At 30.8% G+C, this 22,311-nt stretch overlaps 1 protein-coding gene across 1 annotated transcript; it reads left to right on the plus strand.

Moving 5' to 3' along the window:
* Positions 1-13,351: 13,351 nt before the first annotated feature.
* On the plus strand, positions 13,352-14,601 carry LOC109338641 (probable carboxylesterase 9). Its single transcript, XM_019575915.1, has one exon. The coding sequence runs from the start codon at positions 13,516-13,518 to the stop codon at positions 14,470-14,472; it is 957 nt and encodes a 318-aa protein (XP_019431460.1). The 5' UTR covers positions 13,352-13,515; the 3' UTR covers positions 14,473-14,601.
* Positions 14,602-22,311: the final 7,710 nt, after the last annotated feature.

Genomic DNA, 22,311 nt, shown 5'->3' on the forward strand with positions numbered 1-22,311 from the left:
TAAAGATATCATCCTCAAATTTATTGGGTTTCGAGTAACCCGAACCCGAAAATAATAAATACACTAAAGAAAATATGTTATTATTTTTCTCTATCATTTCTATTTTCTCTTGTATTATTTCATTTCTTTTATGTTTGAAGAGTCAATAGTATGTAAAATAAAATTAGAAATCAAAATAATGGGCACATGATATAACTTTCAATTATAAATTGAATTACATTACTGTGACGCTGGTACTGGTAGGGTCTTTGCTCTACCAAACTCGAACTTGAAAATTAAACCTGGATAAAACCTGAATTTGAACTCGATCACATTGAATTTTCCCCATTAAATTTAGGTTGGGTTCGAGCGGGTACCCATTGAGTTTTTTTTATTGTCATACCTAATTGTAAGATATCCTTTAGATAATTGATTAATTATTTTCAAAGTATTGTGATTTTTTCTCTCTCCAAAAATCTCAATTTAGAAATAAAACTTTAATATTTGACATTGGATTATATATATATAATGAGGATAAACTATCTCCCCATATAAGGAGACAAGTTATCTCCTCCAAAGACAATAAAATCAAAATGTGTGTCCTATTTAATTTTTATCTACAAAAATATTTCTAAAATTAAACAAAATAATTACATGTCATACTTTTATTGACTATAGGAGATAAGTTATCTGCTATTATTATGAGATATTTTAATCTCATATATAATTTGTCTTTGCTTAACGAGTAGCCTAACTCACAGAGAAATGAAAAATTAAAATAAGTAGAGAAAAATAAAAATATGTTTTCAAATCATATTTGTTAGGGGTGAGCATGGGTTGGATAAGGCTTGTCTCTTACCCAATCATAAATGTTGATTGAGTCATTTATTTAAACTCGGACCCAATCTTAGACCTAAAGCTAATCTGACCCTAAATATCGATTGAGTCAGCCTATGAACCAGAACATGGTCATAGACCTGATTAAATAAAATTCATATTTATTTTAGATAAAGTCTCATCAATATTATTTATTATTATGGATATGTAATTTGACATATGAAATGATATGTCTATGTATATTTTGTTGATAATGTATATATGATGAAAAATTAGAGAATCAATAACACTTACGATCAAATAATATCATTACTCTGTACAGAGGTATAAAAGTTCGGTTCAGTTTGACTTTTTGTATAATTCAGTGATCGAACCGAACACAAAGACATGGTTCAGTTCATTGTGATAAAGTGCAAATTTTATTAGAAGAACCAAACTGCTCATGAATACTTTGGTTCAGTTTGGTTCCACATTTTTCATGTTTTTTATCAATTGAAAGTTGAAAATGTATTACAAGAAATATTATTTGTCCGTAAAAGGAAAAACACTATTATTATCAGTAAAAAATTGAAACTAGCAATTGATTCTTAGTAACATATATAATAATTATGTAATTTAGGCGGAAATGAATAACCACACATATGCAATAGTAGAATTCATAATTAGTAACATATATATTATTACTAAGATGAGAATAAAGTGTGTCCTAATAACATGAGATGAGATTATCTCATCAAAACAATGAGAGGTTGTCACCACATTAAAATCTGCTACCACAAATAAATTAAAAAATATTATAACTCTATTTTTATTGTCTCTTCCTTACCCTATCTTCCCAATGTGATGTCTAATACTATCATGTTAGAAATGTTCCTAACCATATCTTTATAGAAATGTTCTCCATATTGCCCCAACCTTAAACCATAAATATTTCACATGCTAAATGCTATATATTCCAAAGACAACTCAAATTAAAATGTTTGTAAAGATGAATTAACCCTCATTGTTTGAAAAGATTTACAAGTTCATTCAATTCATGATTTGATGGAAACATACAAACAAAATTGGAAGAAGATTATACCTAACCAAACAAAATTACAAAAAAAAGAAGTGGAGAATGAGTCACATTCTTATTATAAACATGAGATATTATATTGGGAAGACAAGATGAGTCACATTCTTACTGTAAACATGAGATATCATATTGGAAATATAGTATAGGGAAGAGACAATGAAAAAAGAGCCTAAGTTTTATAGAAAATATGAGAGTATGAGACATGACATTAGGAATATAGGGTAAGGAAGAGACAATGAAAAAATATATATAATAATTTGTTAACATTTTATTTTTTTTAATTTATTTGTGGTGGCAGATTTTAATTAAGTGGCAACCCTTCATTGGTTTGAGAAGATAACCTCATCTCATCTTATGTGATCAAGACAAACACTTTATTCTCTATTAACACTAGTTACCTAAGATTATATGATTTTCTTTGTAGAAATTAAAAATATTAAGGTAAAAATATGAAATTAAAAATTAATCAATTGTAGTAATTACACAATGTTTTATCTTTATATATACTAATGTGTTCATCCGTACTTTGTGTCTATCGACTCACATTCTTATTTTTCTCATATGTGTCATTTTTGTGTTACATTCTTTAAAGATAAAAATTCAATAAAGACCAAAGATGTAAGAAGATTAATCAAATATAGAATTGAAGAAGAAAATATAAAAATAAGAAAATGTGTGGAAGAATAATAATATATTGTGAAAAAATAAAAGTAATATTTGAATTTTATGATGATTATTAATGTAGGAGTTAAACATGGTAATTTTGGAATGTGAAAAATTATGTCATGGTATTTATTTGTAATTTTGACTTTATATATAGTATAAATATAAATATATAGTATAAATTTGTATATAGTATAAAAGTATAGATATATAACAATATAATTCACAATTTGTATCATACGTTCATACATAACAATTTAGTAACATATATCAATTAATACTATATATAATATTACAATTCACAATTAGTAACATATATTGCAATATATGTAAAATAATTTATGGTATATTTAGTTTCAAATTCAATACTATGAAAGTTAGAAGATGTTACATATCATCGTGACACTGAGAAAATATCACATATATATATAACAATTTAGTATGTAGTAACCTATATAACATTAACATAATAACAATATTTAGTAACATATATAACATTATAATTCACACAAAATTGGTTGGTAATTTAAGCCACAAAATTGTTTGAAGAATTCTCTAGTATATATTTTTTAATATGTGGTTTGGTTCAGTTCCAATAGTTCATAAAGTTCAAAAACCATGAACTGAACCGAACATAAATGATTCCTTAAAATAACTGAACAGAACCACGAAACCAAAATGAACAATATTTTGTGGTTTGGTTTGGTTCAATTCCATCGTTTTTGCAGTTTAAACCATAACCGCTAGAGATGAATAAGACTCGTCCCTACTCGCTCACCCGACTTAGCCTGATCATGATCGTGCTCGAACAGGGTCAAGTCTCATCGAGTCTAGGTCAGGTTTGGACTTAAAAACTAGATCCAATTAATATTTTTGGTCGGGTAAAGAACAAACATGACCCGACTCGAACATGTCTCATTGTTACATAGTCTTCATGTTTGCATGTGTTTCTATTTAATTATATATAGAGTAATGATATCTCTTTGGTTGAAAGTATCATTCCTTTAATTTTCCCCAGCATATATCATTTCATTTGTGAAATTAATAGTCATAATAATAAATAATATTGACTAGACTTTATCTAAAAAAATTATGCATTATATTTAATTGGGTCTATGATCATGTTCGGGTTCAAAGACTGACTACATCAACATTTAGTATCAGGTTAGCTTCAAGTATAGGTTTGAGTTCAAAAAAATGGCACGATCAACATTTAGGTTCGGGGTCCCTTAACCGACCCATGCTTACCTTAGTAACCACTTACACATCCTAACTATGTACATAATTGAATAGAGACACATCTGGGTCGGGCCTTGCTTCTCCTCTTTCCAACCCTAAATAATATTGACTATGTCTATTTTTTAAACCCGAACTCAACTTTAGATCCAATGAGATCCAATCCTATTTAAGTTCGATAATGATCGGACCAAGATAGGTGAATGGGCTGAGTTGAGTCCTGTTGACCACTAACATTAGCGCATATAGAATTAAATGTTAAACTTGTAGTACACATGTCAAAAGGATAAGAATAGATGATAACTATTCAATAGCCAAATGTCAAACGTGTTGTATCCATGGCAAAATATCAATGACAAATTGCACATTACCGATGACAACTAATTTATAATAAAGTATAGATAGATTACAAGTAACTAAGAAGCACAAAAGTTGAATGTGATATGACATGAAAACGAACAATGTTCAAAACTTAGGGTAAAGACGTATTTTGAGTAAACACCATTTTGACACCATGTGTCTATATTTAGATATATTTAATTTAGAGTAAAGATTTATTTTGACCCCTTAAATTTTTGTGTGTATAATTTGAATTGTAAAAAATTAAAAGTTTTAAAATAGTTCAAAAAATATCAAATGTCGGTCAAATTATTTATTTTATCATTTTTATGACTCTTGGTAAGTATTATTTTGACTCACTTCATAATATTTAAGTATTAATTTAGATTTTTATTTTTGAGAGACCAGATACACTATGCTAGAATTTACATTTAACAATTTTCCTTTAATAGTGCTTTCTAGCACAACGTTGTTAAGTACAATACGAGAGATAATTAATAGCGTTCTTTTAAACAAATGTTATTAAAGTTTATAGGTGAATATAATTTTAACAACGCTTTCTTCAAAGAGTGTTGTTATATGTTTGCCTAAGATATTCAACAACATTCTTTTAAGCAAGTGTTGTTGATTTGAATCTATTTAATAGTGTTTGCTTAAATAAGTGTTGTTAAATGTGACATTCAACAATGTTCAATACAATAAGCGTTGTTAAGAATCATACATTAAAAAGCGTTTGTTTTAGTTATTACTTAATATGTATTTATGAAATTATTTAATTTTATTTTGAAAGATATAACTCAAATAAATATTACACGAAAGTAATCCAAATTGTTAACCGAAACTGATATGCTAGTATTTCATATATAACACAATTTGGTCATACATATACGAAAAATGCAATTGGTTATTATTTCAAAAAATATTCTAAATAATTAACCAATATTATTAAAATAGAATATTAAGATATATGATTTGACACAAAAAACTCATATTTGGTAAATAAAGTAGCTATTTGTCATTCCATTATCAATAGTTGAATATAATATGACAAATAAATAATTTTAAAGAATTTTGATATTTAACAACATTTTTTAAGCAAACGCTATTGATTTGAATCTATTTAACAATCTTGCTTAAATAAAGGATGTTAAAGATGACATATCAACAATACTCATTATAATAAGCGTCGTTAAAGTCACACATTTAACAACGCTTGTTAAAAGTCATATATTCATAAAGTGCTTGTTTTAATGAACGCAAATCTTTGTAGATTTAAAAACAAAATCTCACACACAATAATATACTTATTATTGAGTATTCTATTTTTTTATTATCTTTTTTTCCTCTTAGTTTCTCTCTTCAAGCAAGTTATAAGCTTTTGGTTTCTATTTTCGAGTACAAGGTCAATCATTATCTGATTTTACCTTATTTATTTATTTTGATTAACTCTTGTTGCTTGCATTTATATCTAAATTATCTGTTTATTTTACAATATGAGAAATGTCAAGGTTGAAGCTAGGTGGAGCTGTTGGTGATTCACCAAACTTGCAATCTCTGTATGTATTTCTTGCATTTGGCTATTATTTTTTCATCCATATGTAAATTTTACTTTGATTCTTATTATGTTGAATATAAATTATGTCTTTTTATCTTATTTTTTCTTCAATTAAGGGAGAGAAGAAATTCATAGATTTGTCTTTTAAATCTTAATCACCTTCACTTTCGCTACTGCATATATTCTTTTGGATCAATGAATTTGAACTAAAGGACATGAGTTCTTTCAATGGTTTATGAATTGGGTTTCCAAAATGATGTTTATACAATCAAATCTCTGTTAAATGTGGTGAAATTTGACATGTTTGTTACGTGTTTGATATAATGTCTAAGAGAGATTTTGTGAAGAAGATATTTGCTGCTGACCTTGACACGGTTTTGATGAAGACACCAACATCACCAAAAAGAAGAAAATGAAGAATATTTATGAAGGCAAAGAAGATTAAAGCTTCAAGAAGATTAGAATAAGTCTCTATAGGTACTTCTATCTTAAAACTCTTACTTATGCAAAGTAGTAATGCTCAAACTATTTTTAAAGAATAATGAAACACTTTGAAAATACTTCAAAACAATTTTTGAAAAGATGTGTAACAGGTTACTTAATTCAAGTAACAAGTTACATTTGAGAGAAAAAGAGTTATCCAACTTAAAACTGCTCAGAGTAATCCATTACTGCATTTGAGTAACATATTACCAGTTTTACAAAAGCTGAGTAACCGATTATCCAAATGGTGTAATCGATTACTCAAATTCGAATTTATAAATTCAGTGGATAGAATATTTGGGTAATCGATTACCCAATGTAAGTAGTTGATTACTGAGGACTGTTGAAAGAGATTTCAGATTTCAAAACGAAAAGTTTTCACTCCAAACAAAATCTCTTCACTCTAAACAACTCCTACACTTTTAGAAAGGCACCTTGGATGTTTGGAAAGCCTATATAAAGACTCTAAACTCTCACAACATTAACACACAACTTTCACCCAACTCTCATAAATTCTCTCACTGTTTTTCTGCACTTTTGCACTAAGTTCTTAATCTTTCGAAAGATAATTTATTCTGAGTAATTGCTTCAAAAAGTTTTCACAATTATATTGAGCATTATTACTAAGCATACAAAGAGAGTTGATTGGATTGTTGATTGGATTGCAAGTGATATAATATTTCATACTTGTAAAGGCAATCCAAAGTCATTGTTGTAATTCTTCATTCATTGCAAACAATCTTTCTTTCACATGCTGTGAATAGAAAGGGGATAGAGTGACTTGGAAAAGTATTTTCAAAGGTATAAATATTAGTGAGTGTGTAAGGTACAGAGAGATCTCGGGGTGAGATATTGTAATTACAACTGTTAATATTTAGTGGAAAATTTGGAAAATTTCTTGTGCTGCAAGAGTACTGGACGTAACCTTCAGTTGACAAGAAGGTGAACAAGTATAAAATACTTGTGTACTCTCCTTTCCCTTTCCTCTTTACTTTATACTTGTTTATTTTTCTGCAATATTCCGCTGCACATTAACTCTTACATTTTGCAGAAAAAGCTACTATAATTTTAAGTCAACTAATTCACCCCCTCTTAGTTTCAATCCTGTTCTTACAGATTTGTCTTATTTAAAAGTAGACACTTAACAACGTTTGCTTCGGTGAGCACAATTAAATGTTTATTTTATACCGTGCTTCAAAGCGATTTTAAAATAACCATATATTATACTACGCTCACATCGACAACATGTACCGTAAGTATACACAAAAATTTATAAGGATCAATAGGTACCCACTCTTGAATTTAAACTCAAAATTTATATCTCTAAGATGTTCTTCAAGTATCAAATAGTCTAGAGTTATTAGGCCATGTATAGAAAGTTGAGATTTCACTAATTTAGAACATTTTTGACAAAAACTTCAAAACACATCTACATCCAACCACATTAATGTCAAACATCCTTATTTTTCACCTAATATAACACTTATATTATCAAAACAAAACAAAATATTAACTACGTGGAGCTTTACTGCAAAGTTTCAATAAAAATATCAATTATAAATATTTTAATTTTCAATGAGTTTTTTTAACATATTTCTTAAAATAAGGACTTCCATGTCAATAACGTACTTTGCAACAATACAATTTACCTGGAATAAGTTGAGTCAACCTTTGCTCAGCTCGACTCATTAAGGATTGACTCGAATCCAGTTTTAAATTGAGTTAAAATTTAAACTATTATTCATCTTAAGTTCGACTCAATTAAAGTTCACAAATTTTAGAGCGGATTAACAGGTTAAAATTTATGCCGCTCATTACCATAAGTTTAAAGGTAAACAAAGTGTTGGTGGATTATAAATTTACATATAGAGAAAGCTTGTGAATTTTAATAATAAATGTAGTTAGAATTAAATTTTATCTAACAAAGATTATCTACATGTATATGTATATGTATATGTATGAATAGAGAATGACTCAAGTGAGAAAATAGTTAATATGTATGATTTGATCTTATATGAATTCTCAAGATTAAAAGATAAGTCCAAATGATTTTTTTAAGTAATAATACAATTATCAACTATCTTTTAGCCTTAATCATCCATGTATGTTTGTATGCATCAATTTATTGTTCTCATCATTTTTATATAAGAGTTGTTCTCACTTGAGTCTCTCATATAAGTATATATGTATGTATATATATAATCGAGTCAAATTATATCTAACTTATATTTGTTTTGTTCATTTAACGAGCTCAATTTTTAGTTCTTTTACTTAATGAGCTAAACTTTATCTCAAATTCAACTTGTTTGGTTCATGAACCAACTTTATCGAAGTAAATAATATATAAAAATTTAAACGAATCTCAAATTGGTTTAGTTTATTATCATCTCTAAGTGCAATCATCCTATAAGACATAACCCCTAGCTACAATAGTTAAAAGATAATCAAGAAAGTGATACTATAACATGTAAAAAAAAAGTCATGTACATGATCCCATCCCAAAATAATAAACATTATAACAAAATTGTAGTAAAAAGTGGTCACCCCCACACCTTGTCTCCAATACTAGAGCCCAAACAAATAAGAGATAATGTGAGTGACCAATTAGTGAGCAACTAAGAATATAATAAAGTGAAATGATACTATAACATTTAAATTATAAGTACCCACCTTGAATTAAGCCATCCGGAAGCAATGGGTATCAATCACCTAGATGCAAAACAATTCCTTCAAGCATTTCTAGATGCAAAGTCATTCATAACAATATTAACATTAATAATTTCCATATCTTTCTTAGTAATACATAATAATAAAAAAAAAAAAAAACATAAAATACTTACACCATTTCATTTTTCTTGTGATATTATTGACTTCAAACATGTTTCCAACAATTTTAACTTTGAGATTTTCTCAGGAAATGCTATAAACTATACAACTAAAGTGAAAACATGACTTAAGAGTAAATAAGCAATTGAACATGTATGCATTTTTATTTCCAAGATTACCCTTCTCTATAACATTTTTCTATTCTTAACTAAAAAGAATATAAACCGAAAATAAAATGATATTAATGAATGATTTCAATGCATATATAAGATGATTCCTTGAGATTAGTTTAGAGAATCTGTTAATTGGTATTAATCAAGGTTGTTTAGGCAGGACCGGACCGGACGGTCCGACCGTCACTCGGTGGTGGGAACGATCTGGTACTACCCAAAAACCGGGGAGTTCTCCAAGCCGCTTCTGACCGTCTGAAAACCGATCTAACCGATTTAGGCCGGGAAAATCTGGAATAACCCGACTGGTTTAACCGGGACGACCTAAATCTATTTAAAAAAAAACTAAAAACCTAAAATAGAAACAAGGGAGAAGGGGTGGTTTGGCCATTTACAATGTTGCACAACACCCAGAAAACAAAAACCTAGCAGTCAAGGAGAACCTCTTTCGCTCATCTTCGATCGTTGTTCTGAATTACTGTCACTTGGCCATCTCTTTCATCCATCTGCATTGTTATCTACCATTGCCTTCACTGCTGTCTCGTGGTAAAAACCCACTTTATACATCTATGTAGTTGCATCTTCTTCACTACTACCATCCACATAAAGTACTTCTTTATAGTTTATACTATATCACGATTCTTCAATTAATATTCATTAATTATTGTTGTTGCCTTGATATCTTTGAAGAGACAGTGAAACACAATGCTGTTTTTTATTTTGTTTTAAAAGAATGCATATGAGCATATCCATATAAGATATATTTATTTAAAAAATCGCATAGTGCCATGACATATGTGGTTTTAAGAGATACGTGCTACTTATTTTAATTATCACACGGTGCCACTTATTTAATTATTATAAAATTTTAATTATCACACTGTGCCACTTATTTAATTATTATAAAATTTTAATTAATTTTATAATATAATTATATATGATATCATATTGTCGCATGGCTCACCGAACAGTCTAACCGGTTAAACCGGTTAGAACCTATACAGAATCTGTTTCGAGTTGATGTTCGGCTCGAGTTTCATAACATTGATATTAATAATATTTAAGATGAAGAAAATATTTTCTCCTTCTTGGAAGGTTTCAAATACTATATAATATTTGTTGGTTATGCAATAAAGAAAAGGTAACAAATTAAATGGGATTTCATTTAATTTGAATAGAATAAATAATAGTATTGTTTCTAGGTTAGAGAGGAAGGAGAAGTTGGTAATGATAGAGATAAATGTGATTGAAACTTATAGAAATTGATGGCCCTCGTAGTAGAAGGAATAAGAAGATAAAATGTAATTAAATATATATGATTTATTTTGTAATTTGCCTAAATCATGATTTTTAAGTTTTACTCATTATAGGTACCATTAATAATTTGGGCCAATTTTATAATGCATGTCCATGTCTTTTGGGAAGGCATAACATGAAAAATATGTTTATCTATTCTAGAATATTCGCCCAACATGCCCTTTTTGCCAATGGGCATTAGTAAAGGGCAAAATGGACAGCCACAAATATTATGACAGAAAGTACTGAACATCAAATGTGCAAATATATATGCATTTTGTTAAAATTGAGAAAGTGTATTACATTTGTTATATATACATTTGTACAAATAAAATATTGTCATTTTCTTATTAATATAAGCATTTGTATTTTATATATTATATTTGTACTATTTACTTGTATTTTATATAAATTATGTACTATACATATGTTGTATTATATATATGCATTTGTATTTTGTATGTATTATTCCATTTGTATTGATGTTTATTATGACAAATACATTTTTATATCTGTATGCAAATTATGTAATATTTTTGTTTTTTGTATGTTCATTGTATATTCATATATATATCTTATTTCAGGTGACCCGCAACTCTGTTTTGTCCATATTTATGGTGCGCATGATATAATATTTTATGTCCTATTTAAAAATGTGCATGATCATATCCTCCCTAATTAAGCAGATATTGCATGGACATGGACAAAATAATCCTAATTGCCAATACTAGTGATAGGTAAAGAGAATAGAATTAAAAAAAAGTAATTAAAACATTTCACATAAGATTAAGAGATGTTTTAACAAACTCAAAAGCAAACACATTTGCAATACGCACAATTCCTTAAAAATATCATTTAAGGCAAATTATAATAAATCACTGAGAAAATGGTAACTAGGTTACTCCAAGTAAGCAATTTTTCTTAGAATATTTTTTAATCAAAATTTGCATTAAGATTTCCCTTTTTTCAATTTTGCTCATACAAATCATTTATTTAATCATGAGAATGGATTCTTACTTTCATGAAATCGATTCTAATTGCTACAAATTTATTTTTTTCTCATTCTAATCATATGGAATATGGAGGAGGCACTTCTTGTGATGTATCCTATATTTCCCAACATAGCTCAACCTTTTAGTACCCATGTTTCCAAAGATTAGCTTTTAAATAGATATATGTGATGAGTGAGAAAAAAATAAAATGCAATGCCTCTTATATTCTTCTTATTTATTGTAAGGTATATATACCTTTACTCTTAAAACTAAAGAGTAATTAAATATTTTGGTGTCTCATGTTTTTCGACCTTATTAAGTTAGTCCCTATAAATTTAAATTATCAATTTAGTCTCCAACGAATTCAACGTGGACCCACATTAGTCCTTCTATCCATACTCGCCAATTAACATTAACAACTTGTTTTATGTGTGTCATTAATTGTTGACTTGACGAGACATTTTTCGTCCATGTAGGCGTGTCTCACACATCATCAATCCATATGTTATTTTTTCCCACAAACAAAAACGACGTTGTTTGTAATTTTTTCAACTTTTTAACTTGAATCTCGTTATGAAATGATGTCGTTTTGGTTAATTTAAAAAATGAAACCATGACATTGTTTTGAGTTTCTTCTTCCGCCTAAAATAGGAAAAGAAAAGATCGAGTTACAATCCCCACAACCTTTAACAACAAATTAAAACTAAATCATTCAAAAATGAAAAGCTATAGTTACGTGAGCAGTAGCCATGAATTGAAGAGGTCACAACATAATGTTATATTTATGATGTGTTTGGCATAATGTATATACCACTATTATGTTAATGGCTCATGGTTATAAAAAATCTACTACCAGCCTCACCTGCCTATTTCAAATTCATAGCACTCTTATTTTATAATATGAAAATAAAAATAAATTAGGCAACCACCACTTTCAAAATTAATTCATTGAACAAGGATATAAACTGTGGTACACTTTCCGAGGGTGTCAAATTCATAGGAAAAAAAATCAAATTCAAAACATTGTGTTTTATGTGTTAAGTATAGATTTGGTCATGATTGATCAGGTTCCTAAATTTGAAAGCGAAAACCAAAACAATTTATTAAAAATAGACCAATAAATTCTGAAAAAGTTTGGTGTTTTGCGAATTTGGTTTTTAATTTATTATTTGGATCGATCTGAATCTAATAAAAATAATCTTTAATTTGTTGAAAATGTATAACTTTTTAAAGTGCAATATATTCCAGTTAACTCATTTCTTTATCTGAAAAGAAAAAAGAAGGTACAAGTATACGGGTATATAGTAAATTAGAACAATCTATAATGTAATTTGTGTTTTCCTATTTTGCCCTCAATATCTTTTTATTTCTACTAAAAAACCCTATAATATTATTTTCTTATTTTATCCTTATTACCTTCTTATTTTAAAAGTGTATTTAAAAAATTGAATATTAGACTAATTTAATAAATTCAACCGTAAATATAGCGCAAAAAATTATATTTGAATTTATAAAATACAAACTATACATTACAAACGATAGGAAAATGGGTTGACAAACACGACAGTGCATGTCAACAAGCTAGTAAAGATAACTGTAAAATATCATTATCTTTTACGTAAATCACAATTATTATATAGCTTTTAATTATAAATATTTAAAAATTGAAAATAACATGCAAGTTAGAGTTACACATGCACCACATTTTTAGTTGCAAACTACTATACTTCATGCGTGTGAAGAGGGAAATCTTACTGAACATTTCAACATCTCATAAATCATAATGTAGTTAGTTTCTTGCAATATTATGACCACACAATATTATTTCATTTGGTGCAAAACGTTACACATGTTAGGCTAACCTACTCTACCTAGTAACCTTTCATCAATGAAGAAAAAATCCTCATCCACACCAAATCCCATAATTTTAGAAAATCAACCATTTCTTACGTACTTAATTACTAATCCTAGCATATGGCTTCATGTAATTGCATCCCAACAAATTTAAAACTACAATAATTATTCTCTATTTTCTCACCTGACCACCCAAAAGAAACAAAGAAAATGTCGAAATTTGATCCATATAGCCATCTTGGTGTCTCACTCAACCCGGACGGGACCCTCACCCGCACCATCCATTGTCCCGTGACGGAGGCGAACCTCGAGCCCTCTCCCGGGATCCCCACTGTCTCCAAGGACTTAACCCTAGACCAAGAAAAGAAAACATGGCTTAGAATTTTCAGGCCAACAAAGCTTCCTTCCAACGACAACACGGTGGCTCGGTTACCAATCTTGATATACTTCCACACTGGTGGTTGGGCCATCCATGACCCATCCGATTTCCCAATACATGCAAAATGCTCGCAAATCTCCTCAGATATCCCCGCCATTGTTGTCTCAGTGGCGTACCGTCATGCACCGGAGAGTCGCCTCCCGGCGCAATACCAAGACGCCCGAGACGCTATCTTGTGGGTCAAGAAACAAATGAATGACCCAGATGGAGAACAATGGGTGAAAGATTATGGTGATCCTTCAAGGTGTTACCTATTTGGATGTGGTTGTGGTGGGAACATTGCATTTAACACAGCCATGCAAGTTGCTGACTTAGATTTGGAACCTTTAAGGATTAGTGGAGTTATATTGAACCAACCCATGTTTGGTGGAGAAAAGAGAACAAGCTCAGAGCTTAGGTTTGCAACAGATCAAATATTACCCTTGCCTGTTTTGGATTTGATGTGGGAGCTTGTTTTGCCTAAAGAAACTGACCGTGATCATAGGTATTGTAACCCTCTGGTTAAAGGGCCACACTTGGATATGGTGAAGAAGTTGAAGAGGGTCCTTATTATAGGGTATGGTGGGGACATATTGGTGGATAGGCAACAAGACCTAGTGACCATGTTGGTCAAGTGTGGGGTTCAAGTGGAGGCTCGGTTTGATCCTGTGGGGTTCCATAATATAGATATGGTGGATCCTTCAAGAGCTAGTGCAGTTATAAATATTGTCAAGGAATTTATTTTTTGAGTTTTAGTTTTAGATAATAGTGTAAGTTGAATTGAATAATTATATCACTCTCATTGTGTCCTTGAATTAATTTATCTTGTATTAATCACAAGAAATTTTAATAAAAAATTGTTTTGAGTTTTTTTTAAAGATGAGAGATTAATTTGTTCGGATACTAGTGTGGCCATTTTGCAATGTCTATCCATCATTGAATTTACTAGACTTGTGTATGCAAGTAACACCTATTTATGTGGTATAAAAGTAGAACAAATATCTTATATCTCAAAGAATTTAGTCAATCAAATTCATAAAATAATATAAAAATATTAATTTTTATTTTTAATTAAGTAACACTTTTTAATTAGATGGAAAATATAAAGTGAGACAAAAATAAGAATATTTTTGGTAGTAAAAGTAAAGTCAAATCATTGTAAGTATTGTTCTACAAAAAAGATGAACAATAGAATGCTATGAAAGTAAATAATATACAACTAAAATTACAACAAGCACTTGTTTAATTTAGTGTTATAAAAACCGGTTTGGACTGACAATCGGATTGGTTCAATCATGAACCAAACATTGGACCAGTATGAATCTCTCATATCAATTTTGTACCAAATTCAGAATGAATCGATTCAACTCGATTAGTTCAAGCCTAAAATCAATGCTCAGATAATCAAAACAGTTGAATTGGCCAAATTAATCAAAAAAACTATTTTTTAAAACAATCAAAATAATGCCTTTTAAAAAATGGATAAACATGAGATATAGTGAATAAATTTCAATTCAATCAATATTAAAATTATTTATCAGATCATATTTATTGAGATCAATTAACTTAAATGGAATAATTTTATAGGTTTAGTTCAGATTTAGATAAATTATGGATAATTTTGCCACCAAAAGTAAATATAAATGTAAATATCTTTGTTGATGCAATAGAAGCAATTGTTGCACATTATTGACTACAAATAATTAAATAAAGAGCAAATAATAAATAGAAGATATGAAAATAAAAGAATTTGTTAACATAATTTAGTCAATTGTGCCTACATTCTAGAGAGCATTGAGTAGCTATCATATTATTTTTGAGAATAAATATTACAAACTCCAGCACACTTTTGGACTTTGCTACATGATGTGTTTCTAATTCATGCTTATTTATACTAATATATAAATTCAAAACACGACTAAAGAATAAATATGTAATTGAACAGACGTAATTTCTATATTATAATTTTGTAGTTTGCTATATCTAATGTTTTTTATGTTTGCTTTTGTAACATATAAGTTGCTAATAATTTTGTAACACATCTTGCAAATAATTTTGTAACATACATGCATAAAACATAAAAATGAATGTAATCTAATTTGATTTGATACATTTCTTCAACACATAATTAAAATCTAAATCAATAACTGGTTGAAATTAAAAACTTTGAAGGAAAATAATGTACCTCTCTCTATAGAAACTTTAAGAAATTTATAGGCACAAGTTGAGAAATTTATTGAAAATTTATGTATAGATTTGATATTAAAAAATAAGAATATGAATTGACAGACACGAAGTGCTGGTCGGCACACTAGTAATTAATAATGTGATAACAGGATTGAACAACCATAGAAAAAAAACTTTATGGTAAAAAAGGTGATTGTTAAAAAGTTGTTGAAAAAGTGGGTTTTTAGAAGGGGAAAATGATTTCAAAATTTTAGTTGAAAAAGTGTTTTTTATTAAAAAGCATGCGATGTTAAAAGTTATTTCACTTTCAATTTTATACAAAAATAAAAATCAAATTGAATACTTATATACCTAGTCATTTAATTTACTAAAATAGAGATGAGCGATTTTTGGGTACGCGATGGACGTTGAGCAGTTGTCTTGATTCTCTTAGCACGTCATCTCTCCATTGATATTGAAACTGAACCGTGATGAAGGTTTAATGGAGGAATTGAGGGAAACCTAGTGTAGGGTTTTCAATTTGGGGGAAAACGAAATTCTTGGAAATTGGAGATGGAGAAGCTGGTTTATGGAGTGGAAATGGAGTGAGGTGATTCGGTTTGGGCTAGGTTAGAGCTTAGGGATGATATTGGACTTGTTCCTCTGAGATTTGAGAGAAAAAGAGATGAATGGAGTTTTGAAAAATGCCCAGAAACACTTCCGTTTCTGATATACTGATATCATTAATCGATTAACAGCATTACTTAATCGATTAACCTGAGTTAAAAATACAAGGTTTCAAATTTTTGCCCAGTTAATCGAATAACTTATGACCTTAATCGATTAAATGCATCAGATACAACATTTTGGATGTTTTTAAAAGCATGTAGGGATTTCAAACTCTTTATTAAATCAATTTTAAGCAATCACATATATATATAAGGCTTTTATACACAGAATCATTGATCATACAACGAATAGTTAGCATTCAACATGTTATTCATATTAAAGCATACAAGGCAAATAAGTCATGCAATGCAATTTCATAAGCTCAATCAATATATTTTTCATCAAGGATTCCTAGTGCTCTTCGAAGAACATAGAAAGTATCCCGTGAGAGGGGCTTGGTGAAAATATCCGCTAATTTCTTAGATGTTTCAACAAATTCTAATACACAATCACCTTTTTGAACATGATCACGCAAAAAATGATGTCTTATTTCAATATGCTTGGTTCTAGAATGCAAGACGAGATTCTTGGAAAGGTTAATGACGTTTGTGTTATCACACTTAACAATGATCTTTTCTAATATGAGCCCAAAGTCCTTAATTTGTTGCTTCATCCAAAGGATTTGAGCGCAACACACGCCATCGACAATGTATTCCGCTTCAGCGGTGGACAAAGCAACACATGCTTGCTTTTTACTATGTCATGTCACTAAGGAACTGCCTAATAGGTGACAATCCCACTAGTGTTTTTTCGATCCAACTTACACCCAGCAAAGTCAGAATTGGAGTAACCTACCAAGGATAAGGAGACATCCCTAGGATACCATAATCCCATATTTATAGTTCCCTTTAAATATCTCATGATACATTTTACAGCAATATAATGTGATTCTTTTGGCAAAGCTTGAAATCTAGCACACATACAAACGCTAAACATAATATCTGGGTGGCTAGCAATTAAGTACAATAAGGAGCCGATAATCCCACGATATTTAGTTACCTCAATCATTTTTCCTTTTTCATCTTTGTCAAGATAACATGTGGATGTCATAAGTGTAGATGCATCTTTACATTGCTCCATATCGAACTTCTTTAATAATTATTTGCAATACTTCGATTGATGAATGAAGATGCCACTTTCCATTTTTTTTTTAATTTGAAGCCCAAGGAAGAATGTCAGCTCACCCATCATCGACATCTCAAACTCCCCCCGCATCAACTCAGAAAATTCCTTACAAAGGATGTCATTAGTAGATCCGAAGATAATATCATCAACATATATTTGTAGAAGTAAAACATGATTATCTAATCTACGTATGAACGAACTCAATCTATCATACCAGGCTCTGGGAGCCTATTTTAGGCCATAAAGGGCCTTCTTGAGTTTATACACATGGTTCAGGTATTTGAAGTTTTCAAACCCTGGTGGTTAGTCTACGTACACCTCTTCTTGAATATAGCCATTTAAAAATACGCTCTTAACATCTATTTGGAATAGTTTAAAGTTCATAATTGATGCAAAAGACAAGAGCATCCTAATGACCTTAAGTCTGGCTACAGGAGCGTAGGTCTCATCATAATTGATCCTCTCCTCCTGGTTGTAGCCTTTGGCCACTAAGTGAGCCTTATTTCTTATTATTAAGCCAGATTCATCTAGCTTATTTTGAAAGATCCATCTGGTGTCAATTACAGGATGATCTTTTGGTTTGGGGACCAAGTCCCACACATTATTTCGCTCAAACTGGTTTAGCTCTTCTTGCATAGCTTTACCTCAGTGTACATCCTCGATGGCTTCATGATGTTCTTTGGCTCTATTTGAGATACGAATGCAACAAAATTACAGAAATTACGTAAAGAACTACGAGTTACCACCCCCGTAGATATATCGCCTAACACCTTATCGACTGAATGATCCTTTTTAGTTTTCCACGCAATAGGCATGTCCTGATGTTCTTGTTCTACTATTTGCTCAGCATCTTCTTGTTGGATTTGATTCATGTCCTTGGATTGCACTTCTTCTAGTGTACCTGAAATGTCATCATAAAAGACCTTTCCATTCTCTTTTGGAGAAAATTCGTCAAAATGAACATGAATAGACTCTTCTACTTCCATGGTATATTTATTGAACACATGAGATACCTTACTATGTAATAAATACCCTAAGAATATGTCACCATCAGCCTTCGAGACAAATTTTCCTAATGATTTTTTTCCATTATTTAAAATAAAACATTTGCACCTGAATGCATGAAGATGAGCAATATTCGATTTTCGACCTTTAAGAATTTCATAAGGTGTTTTCGAAAAAGTAGGTCTAAGTAGTATTCGATTAATTGCATAACAGGCAGTTCCTTTAGAACTCCATTTTTCCTCTCAACAACTCCATTTTGTTGAAGGATGCGACGAGCTGAGAACTAATGCATGATGCCATGCTTATTACAAAATTTATTAAATTTATGATTTCCAAATTCTCCGCCATGGTCGGATCGCATGTAAATAATTTTCAGGTTAGACTGGTTTTGGATTTGTTTGGCTATACATTTAAAAGATTTATAAGCATCGCTCTTTGATGCTAAAAACAAGATCCATGTGAATCTAGAAAAATCATCAACAATTACCAAAGCGTAATAACTTCCTCCAAAACTCATAATTTGCGACGGTCCAAACAAGTCCGTATGGAGAAGCTCCAAAGGTCTAGTAGTGGATATCGCATTCTTTTTATTAAAGGAATTTTTTACTTGTTTGCACTTTTGACACATGTCACAAGAATCATGAGTTTTAAAATCGAGTTTTGGAAGACCGATTACCAAATTATTTTTAGATAATTTTTCTAAGTGTTTCACATGAATGTGAACGACACGTCTATGCCAAAGCCAGATGTCATCTTCTTTTGAAATAAAACATTTTGAAAACAAGAAAGTGACATCCTCCAGATCAACCATATAAATATTATTTACGCAATATCCGAAAATTTTTATATTATTAGATAATACATCACGAATGATACAACAATCAGAATCAAATGACACACGATTACCTTTGTCGCATAGTTAGCTTATGCTCAACAGATTATGTCCCAAACCTTCTACGTATAGAATATTCTCGATTATAGCGTGAGTTGAGTTGCCAATCTTCTCGGTGCCTAAGATTCTTCCTTTGTTGTTGTCTCCATAGGTGACGAAAGCCTTTTCTTTTAGTGACAAGTCTAGGAATTTTGACTTGTCTCCAGTCATATGTCTCGAACAGCCGCTATCAAGATACCATTTTTGCCCATATGTTCGAAGACATACCTCCAAAATAGATCACCAGCTAGTTTCAGGTATCCAAATTATGTTCGGTCCTTTTCTGTTAGTAACGAGGGAGATATCTTCCTTTCTTACCCAAGCATAAATACCATTGGGTATCCCATATCTCCTGATGTAATAGGAATGAGAGGTGTAGCCATGTGTGCCACAATAGAAACATGTAGGGACTCTACTTTTCTTATTAGACATTTTATATGGACGAGTTAGAGGTCTCCTATATGGTCTATTTCTATGGGATGGGGGAACATACCCTAATCCATTGTGGTCACCAACGTTTCTCATTTTACTAAGCATAGTGTCTAATTGATGCTTACTATTTGTAAGTTTTGCGAGTTTTTTATTTAGTTTAAAATTCTCGTTTTTCAAGTCATCGCAAGACTCACAAGTAGTTGTTTGACATAAATTATTTTTAGAGCAGTCGCATGAAGTACAGGAAAAAATTAGATCTAAAGTTTCATTTTCCAATTTTAACTCATCTAATTCTTTTTGTAATTGAACTATTTTCTGACCATTTAGCAAAATTATTCTCTTTCTATCAGCACTAATTTTTGCTAATTTCTTAAGCTCTTCATGCATCTCAACATAAGCATCATATAAAACATCATATGAGGGAGAATCATCAGAAGAGGATGATGTGTAATATACCTCATTTGTAACATCCTTACTACCTGATCCGCAAGTCTCATCTATTATGGTCATTAGGCACAGCTCTGCGGTGTCCTCTTCATCTGAGGTGCTTGATGTTGTTTCTTCCTCCGGTACATCCCAAACAATGTATGACTTTTTCGATTTGAAGTCCCGAGGAGTGCTGCCAAAGGCATGGAATCTAGATCCTTTGACTTCATGATTGCCGTCACTTTAGGTTGCCATCTCCTCTCAAGACAACGTAAAACTTTATTAGTGAGTTCTCCTCTGGTAACCATTTTATCTAGAGCAATAAGATGATTAATAATGTGAGTGAATCGCTTTTGCATGTCGCAAATTGATTCACTCGGTAACATACGAAATAATTCGTATTCATGTGTAAACGCGTTTAGCCTGGCGTGCTTGACCTCGCTACTGCCCTCGTGCGTCACTTGTAAAGTGTCCAACATTTCTTTGGCACTTTGACATTGAGATAACCGAAAGAATTCATCGTAAGATAGGGTCGAGGTAATTATATTTTTGGCGTGAAAGTTGAACTGGACCTTCTTGCGCTCTTCATCGGTCCATAAGCTTTTGGGCTTTGCTTTCGGTTCGCCATCCACTAAGTGAAGTGGGACAAAAGGACCACTAATTACAGATTCCCAAATATCCGAATCAATAGCCTCTATGAAGATCTTCATTCGGACTTTCCAGTAGGCGTAACCCTTGCCACTGAATACGGGAGGGCGTTTAATGGATGCGCCATCACCGCCAAAGGGGTTGGTGAGACCCATTTAAATTCCCTACGGATCACATGGATACGGTTGAGCTAGCACGTCGTACTAGCTCTTATATCACTTGTTAGGTATCAGTGGCCTAGAACACTTAGAATAGGGGGATGAATAGGTGTAGCAGTTACCAATCACCGCTTCTTGCACCAAAACCCAATTCTGGAAATAGCTCAGTTAATCGATTAACACCTAGTTTTAATCGATTAACACATGCACAGAACATAATGATCAGAGAGGCAGATTGCACAATTATTTAAAAACAATTAAACATAGATAAAGTAGATATTTTTAAGCATTATTAATAAGCATATGGCAGTGAGCAAATATGCAAAATATCAGCTATAAATTCAAATTGAAACAACAATAAAAATAAAGAAGATTTAGGGAGAGAAAAGCGTGCAAAGATGGATTTTTATCCTAGTTCATTTGCAGTCCACTTCAAACTACATCCAGGCCTCCCCTTCTGATCTTTAGAGATTTTCTTCTTCACAATATTGAATATACGAGTGATTACACACACCAATTCAATTACAAAAATATAGGTCACTTCTTTCTTGAAATCTAGGACATCTAAACCCTTGGCTTGACTCTACCTTTCGCCTGAGAAAACCTTTCTCGCGAAACAGCCACAACCAAGATTCTTGTCCTCAACTCAAGACCTCCTAGTCTTGGTGAAGAATCCCAATCTCTGTGGTGGTACAACACCAAGAGATCAATCCAAAAATACACAAAAACATATTAAAACAGCAAGGTATTATAAGCACAATAATGCTTGAAATATTACAAGTAAAAGACCTTAAGACTAACCCACTCACCTATGAAGCACAGATTCGTCAAACACCCTCACGTGTCGGTGTCCGACACGTATCCGACACGGATTCGCTCGGATTCGCGAAAGATACGTATTCATAGAGTATCCAAAAATTAAAAAAATAAAATAAGATAAATAAATATTAAGACACGTATTCGATTCG

This window comes from Lupinus angustifolius, unplaced genomic scaffold (assembly GCF_001865875.1).
Source record: "Lupinus angustifolius cultivar Tanjil unplaced genomic scaffold, LupAngTanjil_v1.0 Scaffold_32_82, whole genome shotgun sequence".
NCBI classification, from domain to species: Eukaryota; Viridiplantae; Streptophyta; class Magnoliopsida; order Fabales; family Fabaceae; genus Lupinus; species Lupinus angustifolius.